We start from the raw sequence: 17575 nt of genomic DNA on the forward strand, positions 1-17575 counted from the left end.
CTGGGTGTTTTTTGTCCAGGCATTAGTCCTCTCTACACCGAGGGCTTTCCACCAGTTCACCACCGCCGCCTTCTTGGCATCCTGGATCTGAGTCTCGCTCACACTTTGGCTTTGGTTTTGCTCCTTGTCCGAGACTCTCCGCTGTTCCTCCACCTTCTCCCCATTCTCCTCCCACACACACTTGTGCAGGTCCAGCTCCTGCAGCCTGAAACCACCACTGCAGCTTTATAAACATCTCCTTTACACAATGTTATGTCTGTAGTTACCAAGGGGTACTAAAACTGCACTTATCTGAGATAGTTTCTTACACAGAAAAGATAGTAAGTCCTATGGGTAATGGAGATGCCCATAAATACACCGTCAAAACCAGAGAAGCTTTTATTAGCCAGAGGAAACTTCTTAAGAACAGAGACTAACATTAACCAAATCTACTCTGTTGCCATAACAGGGAGAGAGAGACCTAAAAACTCACATACACATTGACAAGCTGCTGCTTGATGCCTGCCTGTTGCTGCAGGAGATGAGGAAAAGGCCTTTCCTGTGTTTCTGAAGGAGCAGGGTCCTGTTTTTGTGAGAGAAGTAAGACAGATTATACACACATGTTACTGCATGTAAGATGTCTTCCTCAGTTGAACGTTTACTCCGTCCTCACCCTCTCAGGGTGCTTATTGTGCAGAAGATGAGAGATTTCTGAACTCCTGATCCTGTGAATGATGCTCTGTATATCATCACTGTGTTTGCGGAGCAATGGGAGCCTGAAATCCTCCAGACCCCTGTGATGCTGCTGCAGATATGGAGGAAAAAGCGGCAACACGATAACACGAAACAGATCATCAGTGCCATGAAAAGATAACTGAGCATTTCCTACCTGCTGTATGTCCTGCATCTCGCTCTGCAGAGAGAGGTGGTTAGGAGGATCTCCACCGTAGAAACTTTGAGGGCTGATACAGTGTCTGTTGTACCTGTCAGAAACCAGCAGAGGAAACCGAGCTTCAACCCATTCGATTGTTAGTATATTCTAAGAATTGTATATTAACATTACCAGTTCTTGGTACTTTTTTTTAATTCAACAAAATGTTATTAAATTGTCTTTGAAACTGTAACAGCTATTTATTTGATAAACTCTGACATGTGTAGATTAGGAAAACTGGCTTTTTAGGGGGCAGAGAGGACCTGAAACATGTTATTGAGTTGCATTTTGGAAAATGCAGTGTGATGGAAGTTTTACGGTCAAAGGGTTCTTGGGGAGTTGATGGATTTTTTGGGGGGTTTGTTGTAGACACTGCAGAATTGTGATTCTTTGCTATAATGGTCATAATTATTTGAGTGAAAAAAATATTTTTATGTTCCTAATTTGTACAGTATATATGTATTCTATGTTTGTAATTTGTACACAAGTTCCTCTTGCGGAAGAAATCTTAAACTAAAGCAAAACTAACTAAGTAACTAACTAACTATACCTCAGGAGAACTTCATGGGAATGTTCTTGTAACCTCATTAGCTCTGCCTGCAGATCCTGCAAAGCCAGCATAGAGATCATGTAAAAAAAAAAAAGCATATTCAAAAATACTCTAAGCTTAAACATACGCATATAAAACCTTCATGAGTTAAAACCTACAACATGTATTATATTTAATAGAATGGGAGGCAGTAATGACATCTGACAAAAAATTCGGCCAAATGAACGTGCAGAACAAGTTCCACTTTGGCGACCCCTGAAGGGACAAGCCGAAAGCTGCTGATATATTGTTATCATTATTAGTTTCAAATGACATTTTAAGATATCAAACAAGATATAATACCATTTTGTTATATCTGCTTACATTTAAAGTTAATCTATCCCATGTTTCTGTTCCTGACTGTGTCAGACTTACCTCAATCATGTTGTGGTTCTCCACATGACAGTTCTTCATCTTATCCAGAAAAATGTCTTTCTACACAGACAAATTATGTAAGTAAAGTTAAAAGACACAACACAACTATGAACTGACCGTTTACCTCATTCCTGTGATGCACCAACCTTTTTAATTTCTCTGTCTCTCAGCATCAACATAACTATGGTTTCCTCGAGTTCGGCCTGTGAGATGATAGATTCTCAGTTCAAACACTTTATATCTCAATAACAAAAAAGTGTTTCCCTGATCTGTTCCTACCTTCAGCTCTGTGTTAACCTTCCTGAGTTTGCTCATGCCGTCTTCAGAACATGACTTTTCAAAGGTAAGTTTTTCATTCTGTGTGGACACAAAAAAAAGAAAATTCACTTTAATTTTTTGAAAAGAAAAGAAAAGAAAAGAAAACTATACTAAACTAAACATATTTGGACTTGGATCTACATTACCTTTTCTTTAAGCCTCCTAGTGTGATTCTTCAGGCATTCAACCTCGTTGCTCTAATGACCAAAGAAAAATTTACAATAAAGACCTGCCATAAAAAATAAATCAAAGCTTAATGTACAGCTTCACTGAAAGACCGTTTAGTATATGATGTACCAGTTTGGTGCAGCTGGCCTGAGAGTGGCTGGCTCTCTCCTGGGCCTCTTTAAATGCCCGACGAGTCTCCTCAAGTTCTTCCGTGAGCGATCTGGCCCTCACTGCTGAGTGCTGAGCACTGCACACAACCAAAACATCAGAGCTTTAGTCTTAATATTTAATTTTAAATGGAACCAGTGAGAAACAGATGCAAAAACCACATTAGCCACACATTTACATAAGTTTTCTTTTTAGTCTGATTCTTTAACACAGTTTTATGGGAAGGATGCATGATTCAATCCCCAAATTAATAAATGTTCCTAATGCATAAATAATAATACATGTAAAATTAGAGAAAAAACAAGTACCATAAATGAAAATGATTTGTAAAACAATGCTCAGAACAGATGGGTAAATTAACTGCTGTTTAACTTCTAAAAAGTCCACAAGGCCGTATATAAAGCACATTTCTGTATTAATGGGAGAGCCACTGAGTGTAACTACTAAGAACCTTAAAATGACCCCAAAGGCAAAAAAAATATTAGAAAGAGACAAAAGAGACACCAATAGTCACAAGGTCCCACAGAGGAGACCCAGAAGATGTGAAAATCTTGGACACTGATCCAACAGTTCAGTGTTCAATTTGTTGCAATATACAGTAAGTAGCTATATCCTATATTCACTATACAGTATATAGCTATACTATATTCACAAATCAAAGTGGTGATTTTATTTACTATAAAATAATTTTGCCTGTGTCACAAGTTTAGCTGGTGAAGTTTTAAAGCTGTTAGCTCCATGTTGTGGGGGCAAAACTGATAAAAATGGGTCTTTTGCTTTCATATGCTTTCAAAACGGGCCCTGGTTTGATTGAGAATTAAATATTGGTCCCGTGCTTTCCGCAGTTATATAAAAATGTACTCAGTTTTGATAATCAGCTTTTATATTAATGAGTTTGTCTTTTCCAAATATCCTGACTTTGACAGTGTTCTTAGTAATTGTGGCTACTTTCCAGATGCAACATGTGGGTCAGATGTTTTGTTTTTTCTACATTTTCACATTTTATTTTTGGCATCACATTTTGTGTTGACAGTGCAAACTGAGATGACATGGGAACATTTTAAGATAATATGATGAAATGTTCCTATTGGGGAAATGAGATAATCCTACGTAATATGAGTGAAGGTTATTTGTTACCTGGTCAACTTTGCTTGCAGCTCATTGAGCTCCAGAGTGAGCTGCAGGTTCGCATCCTCACACTGAGCCACCGTCCTTAGCAGGCTGCTGTTCTGCTCGCTCAGTGTGCGGTGAGCGTGCATTAGTTGAGCCACTGTGCCTGACAGGTCTTTTTCATCACTGACACCAAACAAACAGTTAGTAGTGAAGTTTGAACACAAATTGGTTATAGTAGGTGAACACAAGCAGGGACTAACCAGGAGCACCGATGGTTTTCGGATGAGGCTGCTTTGCTTTGAGAACATGAGAAATCCAGCCCTGAGAGGAAATCTGCTTTAGCAGGCTATTTGTTTCATCTGATTAAGTTTAAACAAAATAGCAACCGCCTACCATTTTCTGGCACTGTAGAAGAGTCAGGCCAATATTCATGACTTCCATCCACATCGTTGCTGAAACAGAGGAAGAGTCAGGGAGTTACTATAGTTCCCACAGCTCACTGAAAATCGAAAGAGAGCATTGCATTACGTTTGAAGACAAACTCAGAGAAACTGGCTGTAGTCCAGTTGGCAGATGACCACAGACCACAGTGTCAGTGGTTCAACCCCTGGTCCCGGCTATGTGTCGAAGTGTCCTTCGGCAAGACACTGAACCCCAAGTTGCAGGCTGTGAGGTGAGCACCTTGCATGGCAGCCGCTGCGTTTGTGTGAATGGGAATCAACGTTGTGAAGCACTTCTTAATAAAATAGCCATTTACTTTTTATATCACAATGGTTGAACGAGCTACCAAACTCTGCATGCTGAAGAACCTCACTCCCAATAGTAAAAAAATTACTGAAAACTCTTCTGTACCTTCCTATGCACTTAAATCCATTATTAAAAAAACTTCCTTTCTGCTCTTGCTTGCACTTGCATCTCATGAAGCAGAAACACTTCTTCTGATAGGGCTTTGCGCTGATGTTTGACCAGTGGTGATTGGTACCAGTTCAATCGAGGGCCCCCATTCTGCTTGTTTTCCAACTGTACCAGCTCACTGACTAAACACACCTGATCCAGGTAAGCAGTGGGATGGGGAGGGAGAGTTGAAATACATCAGCACTAAGTTGATGACCGTTGGGGTAGACAATGCAGATTGAACAAGCAGGCAGGGATTTAAACACAAAGGATGGCAGGAAAACTGGAGCAGAATAAGGAAAAGGCAGAATTCCTCCAAGCAGAAGGGCAGGTAAACATACAGATCAAAGGTCATACAGAAAATCCAGGTTTAAGTTCACTGAGACACTAATTTGTGCCATACAAAACAACTTGATTTGATTTTTATTTAGCAATTTCTTCCAAGTAAACTGTGTTCAACAATCTGGCAGTGAGTGAATAAAGGAAGCTGGCTTACAGTAAAGGCTGAGGGTCCCAGGTTTGTATAAACCTGCCGGCAGTGATCTTTCTGCATGAAGTTTGCATTTTCTCCCCGTGCTTGAGTGGGTTTCCTCCAGGTTTCCTCCCACAGTCCAAACACATGCAGCATTACTAATGCAACAACACATCATCAGTAGGATAAACTAACCTGTCTCATGACGATCTAAGCCCAGCTCACGTTAGTGGGTGACAAATCCAAGGCTTGGGGAAATCTGCTTCACAATGATAGGAAGAGCCAACATCGAAGGATAAAAAAGCTACCTTGCTATGAACGCTTCACCGCCTCGAGCCAGTTATCCCTATGGTAACTTTTCTGACACCTCCATGTTAATTGGTGACTTTGAATTGCTTTAAAGGTGTGAATGTAAATGAGTATGAATGGTCGTCTGTCTGTGTACGTCTCTCTGTGTTGACCCTGAGATAGACTGGAGACCTGTCCAGAGTGTGCCCCATGTCTTGCCCAGTTACACTTGGTATAGGCTCCAGCCCCCGGGACCCTGAACAGGATAAGCAGTTACAGATGATGGATGGATGCTTATATTTGATTGTTACAATATCAATACAAGTCAAATTTGGTATAAAAACACATCATAAACCTTTTAAATATATTAGTCACTCTGGTTAGGTATAAATGTGATTTCATTTATTTATTTATTTTACTTTATGTTTATTTTTTATTTTTTAATATTTTCTCTGACTGCTGGTCATAGTGCCTGTTAAGAGACTGCTTGCTGTCACTTCAGCACTTCATTCTACCAGGTGGGAGATGCAACTTTTCCCACTCGACTGCTTTTGGGAATTGTTTCAATAATATGCCATGTCAGCAACATAAGAGACCGATACACTTTCCTCATTGTGTCACACTCTGCACACATGTCATTCTGACCAGAAAAAAATGAACAACAGAAGAAGTCAAACATGTATCCAATATCCAGTCTAATATTGCAAGATGACATTCAACTGAAATGTGCTCCTAATAGTGTCTTTAATCCATTGCAGACTATACAAAGCATGACATGGACCCACTCATCCGTAATCTTCATCATTTCTCCACAATGATGTACCTGAATTCTTTCTGTCTAGTTTTCTCTCACCTGTCCTGGCTGCACTGGATGATCCACTCTCTCATGGTGGCCTGAAAAGTTTCTCTGCTCACATGTGGGTCCCGATAGTCAGGGTCGAACAGCTGTCGCAGGGCAGCAAGTCTGTCCTGCTCCATACTCTGACCTGTCATGGTCTGCAGGTACTGCATGATTGTGGAGGCCAGCACTGCTCCTGGAGCCGACGGAGAAGTAAGAATGAAGGATTAAACATTTAACCTGTTTCTATTAATGTGTTTTGTTGAACACCATGCGAGCATGTGTACCTGAGTTGGACTTTTCACATGTGTCATACATGATATCGAGGAGCTCATGCTCAGATAATCCACTTGTGTCTTTACTGTCCTCAGGAATATGCCTTGTCCCACAGGCTGGTGATTTACACACTTCATGAGTAAAGTAAAGGTTAATACAGAGAGAGAGAAAAATACATGCAAAGCTACTTAATATACTAAATATGTTGGGTTGAAGCTTTTACCATTGTTGCTGTCAGACATCATGCTTGTGTTTCCTGAGTCCCTGGAGACTCTGTTCCTACACCACCTGATAATTTTAATAAACGTAATTTACATTTATTGTGCCTAGAGGCCAAAACTAACAGTGGAAAATCAATGGAGCAATACATTAAAATGAATTAATAACTAGGAAAACACTTGAATAATGTCTTTCCAAAACTGGCCTCGGTTATTGCTTACATATGTGAAGTTGGATACTTTTAGGTAACTCTGTAAAGTTTTGTACAATAATACAAAACTGTGATGTAAAATGATTTTTAAAGATAATAATGCTAGCAATACATAATAGGTCAACTGAATTAAAGTTATACTTCATTTCAGCTACTAAAACATCATTAAAAAGTGTTACATATACAAAGGTGTTCAATTCCATGTCACATACTACAATGAGATTGGTACATGCTTTGTTTCCCTTTCAGTTACTTAGCAGTAAACCACCTTTAAAAGAGAAACAAGTTATCAAAAGAAATTCTTACTTCTCAGACCCGTGTAGTTCCCCTGAAAAGAAAAAAGATTGTCAAATGTAAATCGGGAGCTTGATTTTCATCATGTGTCTTGTCTTCCTCTGATTTGCCGATATGTTAACACAAGAACACTTCAAGATGCCCATACGTTTGTTTTCAGTGCTTCACATCAAAACCAGCTGACATCCCCCAGCCCCTCTCTCCCACATCATCCCCCCACATTATCCCACTGCTGCTCTGCAAAGGTCTGTGACGACGATGCAGTTAATGGATTTTAATTCAAATTCACTGGTTTAACATATCAAATGCAGAGTCTGTCAAGGGTTTCTTTGAATTCAGCAAATAAGGTGTGAACATTCTTTGATGGGGCGGTAACAGAAATTCATTTTGCTTTTAAAACACATGGTTATTCCAATATTGTCTAAAATTAAAATCTAAATTGATGTTATTTTTGTTAAGAAAATGGATAAAGGATCTCATTAGGCTCACTGAAAAACAACTAAAACTATTCCTGGACATTAATGCAAATGTTTTGAGAACGTTATTACTATTATTGCTATTTGCAGGGAGTGTAGCTTTAGTTACTTCTTACTCAACCAAATATTTTTTTTAAGTAAAACATATTAAGTGCTTCTAAAATATAATTTAACTAAACATTGATTGATAGCTGATTGAAATTTAGTCTGCAAGCACTTTGTTGTCATTCTTTTCAATGCTCTCAAGCATTACTTGCTATTTAAGTATTTAAATAATATCAATTGATGGGTGCTCATTGTGATAACTACTGGTTTCACAAAACAATGAGTGTGTTTACATAGATTTAAGGAACCAGGTTACAGTCTTCTTGTGAACGAGTCGTTGAGCTCAGTAACTGTAGTGGTCATTATTTTCCGATTCCGTAGTGTCATTATTTTCCGATTTACATTTTCAAACCAAATTTTAATTAACTGAGAAAACAATCAGCAGATTGGATCATCGTGTAAATACTTAATACTCATACTAAAAAGATTCCAACAGTAAAATACTGCTTAAACGTTAAGTTTAAGTAAGCAGTAATAAGTAATAATAAGTAATGGTATCTAATAATGCAGTAAGTATGTAGTATTTGGGGAGTAAAGTAGAGTAATGTAGTATGCAGAGTTTAATTGGTCACTGGGTATTTTTTTTTTTTTTTTTTGCATTGAGAACTTTCATCCATCCATTATCTTATCCTGTTCAGGGTCAGGGGAGTCTAGGGCCTGTCCCAGGCGTCACAGACCTGGACCCACTTTACTAAAGATTTTAAAAAACAGGACTTGTAATAAAGTTATTTTTTACCTTGCAGACATAGTGTATTTACTTGGGTAGAGTAAAGATATAAAGTAAAATCTGAATATTTCTCCAAATATGTTGTGCTCAACCGTGTTTCAACCAGAGTGCCATGTGTTTACCTCCAGTGGGAACGAAACCTTAAGATGTCCAACAACTTTGCCGGACCCTTTTTGTGTTGCACCATTCATGTTTTTGTTTCCTGTCGGAAGCATGAAGTAGCTACTAACAAACAACGGGCTGGAGATTTTGTATTATCTTTATAATTTAACTTCAGGTGGATTTGTCCTCAGTCAGGATGTCTCGAGGCTCTATCGAGATCCCTTTACGGGACACAGATGAGGTAAAACTCGCCTAATATGTATATTTAACCTTTTGTGGATGTTTAATAACCTATCCTGCACCTCGCTGTCTTGCCAGTTAGCCGTTTATGCTAACCAAAGCTAACATTGGCTAAAGTGCAATAATAAATGGTTGAGTGACGTTAGAGTTGTTCAGATATTTGCGACTCAAACTAAAACCTCCACTCCGGTACACAGAACCCAACACACAGAGACACTAATTTAAGCAAACAGTAATTACTGTCTGTAGAAATATGAGCTTTGATGCCAGTTAACAGGTCGGGGATGTTTTATCTTAAATATCAATGTTTTTAACTTCAATACTAACTTGCATGTATAAATATGTATTTTAGGGTTATATGGTATCGCTTATCATAAAATGTTTTACGATAGCAGTTGGTGATAAAATCTGTCACCGTGCAAAAGTACGGACTGGAAGTAAAGTGAGTGACGTAAAAATTCTGTTTTTCTTTAACAATTAACTTCATGGAGGGAAAACAGAATTAAGTCAGTATTCACTGTGACCCCCCTTGGCTTTAAAACAGCATCACTTCCCCTTGTTCCCTTTTTTTTTACTTAGTCCCTGGTAAGTAGATTGTTAAAAACTTCCTGGAGATCTTGCCACAGTTTATCTGGATTTTCTCAGTTTCTTCTGTTTCATGAAATCCTAGACTTACTTCATGAGATCAGGGCTCTGTGTAGGCTGTGCATCTTCTACAGGCTTCCATTATTATTACTCTATCTAAAGATAGGTGTTTATGACTCTTATACCTCTGTTTGGATTGTAAAGTTGCTAATATTAAATACCTTTCAAAGTTAGGTACTTTCATTTTTGTTATTAAAAATCTCATTGTAACACAGTCATGCACGATGATTTGCACTATAACTCACAATCAACATGCGGACAAATGATCCGCTGTGACCCTGACCTCACAGGATAAGCCAAAAGGACAAAAAATATATACTGATGATGTGAAAGGGACAGTGACTTCAGCTCAAATGGAATTATAAAAACTGTGATAAGTAATTGTTGTCAATGAGAAATTGTTTCACATCAAGCACAGCCAAACTACCTAACCATCATTGTTAAAGCTTCATGATAAATAGATGTTTCGCATCCGTTGTTGCTTAATGACTTCCATGGTATTTTGCAGGTTATTGAGCTTGACTTTGACCAGCTCCCAGAAGGAGATGAGGTGATCAGTATCCTGAAGCAGGAACACACACAGCTGCACATATGGATCGCTTTGGCGGTGAGTCAGTGGAGCTACAAGGTCTTACAAATATTGTTACAATGTAGTCGTTTAGCTTGATGAAAAGTTGAACTCAATCTACATGTCAAACCTGATTCATGCGAAAGCAGTGTTACCTTCAGCCCATTCATGTAGTCATAACAGTTTGAATGATTGTTTTCAGTTGGAGTACTACAAGCAAGGCAAAACAGAGGATTTCGTCAAGCTTTTAGAGGCTGCTCGTATTGATGGAAACCTTGACTACAGAGACCATGAGAAGGACCAGATGACCTGTCTAGACACACTGGCAGCTTACTATGTCCAGCAAGCACGTAAAGAAAAAAATAAAGATGCTAAAAAAGAGCTCATCACGCAGGCAACTCTGCTCTACACCATGGCAGACAAGATCATCATGTATGATCAGGTAACAAGAATGTGTGTGAGCGCAGGTGGCAATGAGAGGAAACTGCTGTGGCTCTATGATTTTTGCATTTTTAAGTAAATGAAAAAACCTCTTGTGTCAATTTAGAACCATTTGTTGGGAAGAGCCTGTTTCTGTTTGCTGGAAGGAGACAAGATGGACCAAGCTGATGCTCAGTTCCACTTTGTTCTCAATCAGTCTACTAATAACATCCCTGCTCTACTTGGTAAGTTAAATATAATATAAACTAAAACTGATTTTGTCGTGATCGTTTTAACTGATCACACCCTTTTTTTTAAACAGGTAAGGCCTGCATCTCCTTCAATAAAAAGGATTATAGAGGAGCACTTGCATACTACAAAAAGGCTCTTCGTACAAACCCAGGCTGCCCAGGTAAACAAGCAGTATTTATCAGACTCCTATCCCCTTACCCCCTATTACACTTTACTATACTGTACCACAATTAGAGCCAATTCCATTTTGAAAGAGAGCATCAATATTTGTATATATAAATATCAATATTTCACATATAAAATGTAAACACACAAATATATATATATATATATATATATATATATATATATATATATATATATATATATATATATATAATGTCATAATCAAGATAACAAGTTATGGAGCATACACCAATGAAAAGTGTCTACCGCAGGTATAAAAAAAAAAACAAAAAAAACAATATTTTTAGGTTGATTGGCTGCTTATTGGCTAATAGATTAATTGCTTCAGTTATAAACATAACATGCATGTACTGGACATTTTAGGTCCAACATTGATGCTGACACCAAAAAAATGTGACTGTAAAAAAAAAATAATCTACTGCTACAGTATATGTTGCAGTTGTCGAACAAGGAGCCAATTCCTCATCTGTCCTTTATTTTGTTCTTATGGCAGCTGAGGTGAGGCTCGGGATGGGACACTGTTTCGTCAAGCTCAATAAACTGGAGAAGGCCCGATTGGCTTTTGGTCGCGCGCTAGAGCTTAATTCAAAGTGTGTGGGAGCCCTTGTTGGTTTGGCGGTTTTAGAGCTCAACAACAAGGAGGCAGACTCCATCAAGAACGGAGTGCAGCTCCTGTCGCGAGCCTACACTATTGACCCTAGCAACCCAATGGTGCTCAACCACCTGGCCAACCACTTCTTTTTCAAAAAGGTAATCACTCATCTGTTGTTCTGCTGATAAAATCTCTAGACCAGTGTGACATTAGCTGTTATTCATTCCTGTATGTTTTCTGTTTACAATCAGGACTACAGTAAAGTGCAGCATCTTGCCCTCCACGCTTTCCATAACACAGAAGTTGAAGCGATGCAGGCTGAGAGCTGCTACCAGTTAGCTCGTTCATTTCACGTGCAGGTACCCCTGCCCCATTTTAGATAACAGAATGATTACTGTGTTATTAGCTTTTACTATCTCTGGTCTTCACTTTCTTTAGGAGGACTATGACCAAGCCTTTCAGTACTATTACCAGGCCACTCAGTTCGCCTCGTCCACTTTTGTACTGCCCTTCTTTGGATTGGGACAGATGTATGTTTATCGAAGAGACAAGGAGAACGCAGCTCAGTGCTTTGAAAAAGTTTTAAAGGCCTACCCCAACAACTATGAAACTATGAAAATCCTTGGATCTCTCTATGCAACATCTGACGATCAGGAAAAGAGAGACGTTGCTAAAGTACGTATCCCATGCATCATGTGGTTCAGAGAATTGTACCAGACTTGTATTCAGTAACATGGTAAATGGTCATTTTTGGGGGGGATATTTATAATTTGTATAGACTGAGACAGTTTTTTGTGTTTTTCCTAGGGTCATTTGAAAAAGGTAACAGAGCAGTATCCCGATGATGTGGAAGCGTGGATTGAATTGGCTCAGATCCTGGAGCAGACCGACATTCAAGGCGCATTGTCCGCTTATGGCACAGCCACCCGCATCCTGCAGGAGAAAGTGCAGGCTGATGTTCCCCCTGAGATCCTTAATAACCTGGGGGCTCTTCACTTCAGACTGGGCAACTTAGGGGAGGCCAAGGTATCTAACAACATACAATAGAGCTGCTGTTAAAGTATTGTATTTTGTATATATTGTAAAATAACTACAAATCAATCAATTATTTAATTGGTATATCAGTTTGACAATGCAGATTGTTGAGTGATAGAGGGCATGATAAAAGTGCACGTAGGACTGAATATTGACGATAAACGGTACTACAATTTTAAGGTTGGGATCATGTCTGCTGTCTTACAGAAATATTTTCTAGCATCTCTGGAACGAGCCAAAGCTGAGGGAGAGCATGACGAGCATTACTACAATGCTATTTCTGTCACCACCTCCTACAATTTGGCCCGTCTGTACGAGGCAATGTGTGAATTCCATGAAGCTGAGAAACTCTACAAAAACATCCTCAGAGAGCATCCTAACTATGTGGACTGTAAGAATACAACGTTATGATTAAAAGTATGAGACTATGAAGGCAAGGGTTCCTGAAATCGTTTACATTTTTGGATTCACAGGTTATTTGCGCCTCGGAGCAATGGCTCGTGATAAAGGGAACTTCTACGAAGCCTCTGATTGGTTCAAAGAAGCACTGCAGATTAATCAGGTACTTGGTCACCTACCTAAATTCAATGATTGATAAAGCCTGATGCAAATCTTTCTTCACCACTGCTTGTCCTGTTTGGTGCAGGATCACCCGGATGCCTGGTCCCTAATAGGAAATCTTCACTTGGCCAAACAGGAATGGGGACCAGGTCAAAAGAAATTTGAGCGTATCCTGAAGCAACCGTCAACGCAGAACGACACCTACTCCATGCTGGCTCTGGGTAATGTGTGGCTGCAGACGCTGCACCAGCCCACCAGAGACCGGGAAAAGGTGCAGACAGTTTTCTTCAAAAGAGAAATGTAGAGTTGAGAATATGGAACAGTATTGCACTTCAGTACATGCTCCAAATTACTGATTGATAACTGCAACTATAACTGTTATATCAAAGAATGATAATGGACATAGTATACGTTGTTGTTCATTTTATTAGCAACATTAAATGTGATGTGAAATAAACAACATAGGACGATAGAAGAAATCACAGGCTTTTAGAGGAAACACGACCCCAAACCGGGTTCACAGTCAGTGTATTTTGCATTTAATTATTGCTTGGATAAGGATTAAATGCAGAATGCACAAGTGTGTTAGGGTTGTGCAATATAGACTAGAGAGAAAAAGATCATATTTTACAATATTTTGGCGGTATAATTGAGATGGCCAAAGTAGCCTTCATTTTCAGTTTGGAGTATCTGACATCAGACACAATCTTACTCATTGTATTTTTCAGAACATAATCCAAGTACTGGAGGTAAAAGTAATTGATGTTAAATGTTAAGAATATTGTTTATTAGTCTACACTGAATGAAAGAACAAATAGAAAAATTGGGCTTTGAAAGTGCTACAATATCACTCTGTCCATTCTGTAATAAAACTTACAGAAAATATTTTCATTCTTGCTCTTTAAGTACCAAAAGACACGGGCAAAAGAGACATTGTAGCCAACACATTCCTCACAATTAAGTTAATTAGTAAAGATGAAACTGCATTTGTCTTTTAAACCAGTAAGTAAAAATACTAAGCTGCTGCTCAATGTTTTATACACTGAGCTGTGATTAAATGGGCTCATTGTTGCACAATTACCGCTGTTCCATATAATCTGCACATCTTCTCGCAACTGCTTCAGTAGCATCTTCATTTCAGTCACAGCCGTCAAGACGACCATAAGCCGGTGGTGAATGTTTGAAATGTCTTGCCTTAAAACATGTCTGTGCTGACAAACAGGCCCTTTGCGAACGACTAGCTGAGAAGTCACACCATCATACAGTCTTTAAAACCAAGCAAACATAATCATTGACCTAAAATAAAAATTATTATCTAACAATTATTAAACAAAGATTGGTATCTTAAGGTAGCTGAAAATAGAATATGGTCAGCTATATCACTAAACGGAGTAACAATGTTTTTGTCTCGACAGGAAAAGAGACACCAGGATCGAGCCCTGGCAATATACAAACAAGTTCTACGCAATGATGCGAGAAACCTCTATGCTGCCAATGGCATTGGTCTGTTGAGCTTTATATATATTTACACATACTAAAACGTATTGTTTCCTTATTTTTATTTTTTTTTTAGTATTTTGTTTTACTGCATATTGTATTAACCAGATTTGTTTTGTACAGGTGCCGTCCTTGCCCATAAGGGCTACTTCAGAGAGGCTCGTGATGTGTTTGCACAGGTGAGGGAGGCCACAGCAGACATCAGTGACGTCTGGTTGAATCTGGCTCACATCTATGTTGAACAGAAGCAGTACATCAGCGCTGTGCAGATGGTAAATGTCTCCCCTGTGATAACGTTTTGAAAATGAGTGTCTTTGGTAATGTCTTAGGCTGTGCAGTGAAGTGTTTTGATCTGTTCTTCTACAGTATGAGAACTGTCTGAAGAAATTTTACAAATATCAGAACACTGAGGTGCTACTGTACCTCGCAAGGGCGCTCTTCAAATGTGGGAAACTCCAAGAATGCAAGCAGATGTTACTCAAGGTAAAATAAAAAGAAAAGTATGGCTTTTATTTGATTCTAAAATATGAAAAAGTATAACTTTCTGATGTGTTTCCAACAAGGCCCGCCATGTAGCACCCAGCGACACTGTGCTGATGTTCAACGTGGCCCTGGTGCTTCAGAGACTGGCCACTCTTGTGCTGAAGGATGAGAAGAGCAACCTAAAGGCTGTGCTCAGTGCTGTCAAAGAGCTTGAACTGGCCCACAGGTAGTGTCGACTGATAGATTGACAGATTGATTGATGCTGATGTCTCCTCCTGCCCTTAACCTGATCCTCTGGTTCAATTTTATCTACTTCTCCCCTTTCACCTCCTCTTCCTCTCATAGGTATTTCAGCTATCTCAGCAAGGCTGGAGACAAGATGAGGTTTGACCTCGCTCTTGCTGCATCTGAGGCCAGGTCAGTCTGAATTTATGATTATCATTACGATTATCAGTCGGTGAATATCAATATTATATGCTGATAATTTTAGTGATTTTATTAAATACAATTCTTCTGGTTAGCATTATTCTGTGACTCTTTTTTTAAAATTTAATTAAAGCTAATACTGGCAGATGCTGATAGATTACCTTGTGGTCCATTTTAACCTACAACAGTTTTTCACATTTGGCTTGTGCACAAGTTTATTTAGTTGTAATACAACAGGGGGTTTTGTTATGGTATTGCAGGCAGTGCTCTGACTTGCTGAGTCAGGCTCAGTACCACGTGGCTAGAGCCAGAAAGCAGGATGAGGAAGAGAAGGAGCTTCGGGCAAAACAAGAACAGGAGAGGGACCTGCTGCGCCAGCAGCTGTTAAAAGAACAGGTACTTGTGGTGCTACAGTCCCCCCCCCAAAAAAAAGTTATATATATTTTTTTTAAAGTAGAAGATAAAATAATTAGTTTGCTTGTCACACTCAAACCTTGTTAGGAGGAAAAGCGAAACAAAGAAGCAGAGGAAACGAAGAAGCTCCTGGAGCAGAGAGCCTTGTTTGTAGAGAAGACCAAGAGCCTGCTCACCTTTGCAGAGGGATCAAAGGAAATGGCGAAAGAAAAAAAGAAGGGAGGCGGGAGTGGTGGACGCGTGAGTGTTAGAATCGACATTAAACTTATCACCAGACCCTCAATTACACTGAATGTATTGTTCATAATGGGCTTCTTTGCTTTAAATCTCTAAGCGTAAGAAAGGAGGTGACATGGATGAGTTTGTCAATGATGACTCTGATGAGGAACTACCTCTGAAGAGGAAGAAGAAGAAGAGAAAGGGTGGGAGTGGCAGCGAGCAGGAGGAGGATGAGGATGGAGAAAAGAAAAAGAAAAGGAGAAGGTGAGTGTGCTGCAGTTAATTCATAATTAGGTTTATTTTGGCTCCGGAGTGAAGAACCTTAATTAAAATTTTGTACTGTTCAGACCTGCTAAAGGAGGACGAGGAGATGACAGTGATGAAGAAGAAGGAGCATCGCGACCCAAGAAGCAGCGTAAACCTAAAGAACGCAAGAAGTTTGAAAAGGTCTGTAATCCTTGTTTGGCACTTTGAACATGTTTGAGTTGGGTGTTTTAAGGCCTACTTTCTGTCTCATTGTAGTTTCAGCCTGAGCGTTTGCCACAGTCTCTCAAAGGAAAGATCAAATCTAAGGCCATCATCTCCTCATCTGAATCCTCTTCAGATGAGGATGGACTGAAAATAGCTGAAGACAGGTAAAAGCTTTGACCCTAGTCATGTTTGACACTGAAAGCAATTCTCAAAACATTACAGTCAACAAATTGATATGTACACTTTTCACTCATACAGACACCTAAGAGACAGTGGTTCAGGATCTGATGAGGGTGGCCACAGAAAGCGCATTGCATCCGACAGCGAATCAGATGGAGGTCGGAATCGTTCTGGCAGTGAGGCGGGAAGCCCTCGGCGCTCTGCCGGCTCTGAGGACGACGACACTGGCAGTGATCGTCCAGTGAAGAAGAGGAGGGTACAACGTCAGTCCGACTCGGAACAGTCAGACAACGAGAGCAGGAGGAGTCGGTCTGGATCTGAAGACGATTCCCGGCCTGGCTCACCTGTTGCAGCATCAGACCGAGGGTCAGACAGGGGATCTGAAGCAGGATCAGACAATGAGGTCTCCCCACGTCGCTCTGACAATGGCTCTGAACCTGAAGGTTCCAACAATGATGACAGCGATTAAATTTAGATCCTCCTCACAGCACTCTCCCACATTATGCTAAGAAAATGTTTATCTGCATTTATGTTCTTTTTAAAGCAGGGATTTCTGTTTGTTTTGTTTTTGGCACAGCATTGTGGATTTTTCCTCAAGTCTTACTGATACTATCTTGTCATGGACGCTGTGCTTTGGTAAAGGTTTCATTAAAGAGTTTTGAAGTGAAATAAAAGGTTTGAATGTTTTATTGCAGGTGGTCAGACAAGACACTGACCCCAATGAAGATGCTTTAACAAACTGTCACATTGACAGACTAAAACAAAAGCGTCAGCATAAATAGGCGAAGGAATTCATGATTAGCTGTGGACGCTAATGTGACCCCAGAACATTTGCCAATAATG

At 39.5% G+C, this 17575-nt stretch overlaps 1 protein-coding gene across 1 annotated transcript; it reads left to right on the forward strand.

Annotated features, from left to right (window-relative positions):
- The first annotated feature begins 8625 nt into the window (after positions 1-8625).
- ctr9 (CTR9 homolog, Paf1/RNA polymerase II complex component) lies at positions 8626-17406 on the forward strand. Its single transcript, XM_067496470.1, has 23 exons — positions 8626-8784; positions 9937-10035; positions 10199-10438; positions 10544-10661; positions 10739-10828; positions 11348-11604; positions 11698-11805; positions 11885-12121; positions 12254-12472; positions 12689-12872; positions 12955-13043; positions 13128-13313; positions 14458-14545; positions 14663-14811; positions 14906-15022; positions 15103-15248; positions 15368-15439; positions 15709-15844; positions 15950-16102; positions 16197-16345; positions 16429-16528; positions 16604-16716; positions 16811-17406. Exons 1-23 carry the CDS (start codon positions 8740-8742, stop codon positions 17199-17201), a joined length of 3486 nt encoding a protein of 1161 aa, XP_067352571.1. The 5' UTR covers positions 8626-8739; the 3' UTR covers positions 17202-17406.
- Positions 17407-17575: the final 169 nt, after the last annotated feature.

Source organism: Channa argus, chromosome 2 (assembly GCF_033026475.1).
Source record: "Channa argus isolate prfri chromosome 2, Channa argus male v1.0, whole genome shotgun sequence".
NCBI classification, from domain to species: Eukaryota; Metazoa; Chordata; class Actinopteri; order Anabantiformes; family Channidae; genus Channa; species Channa argus.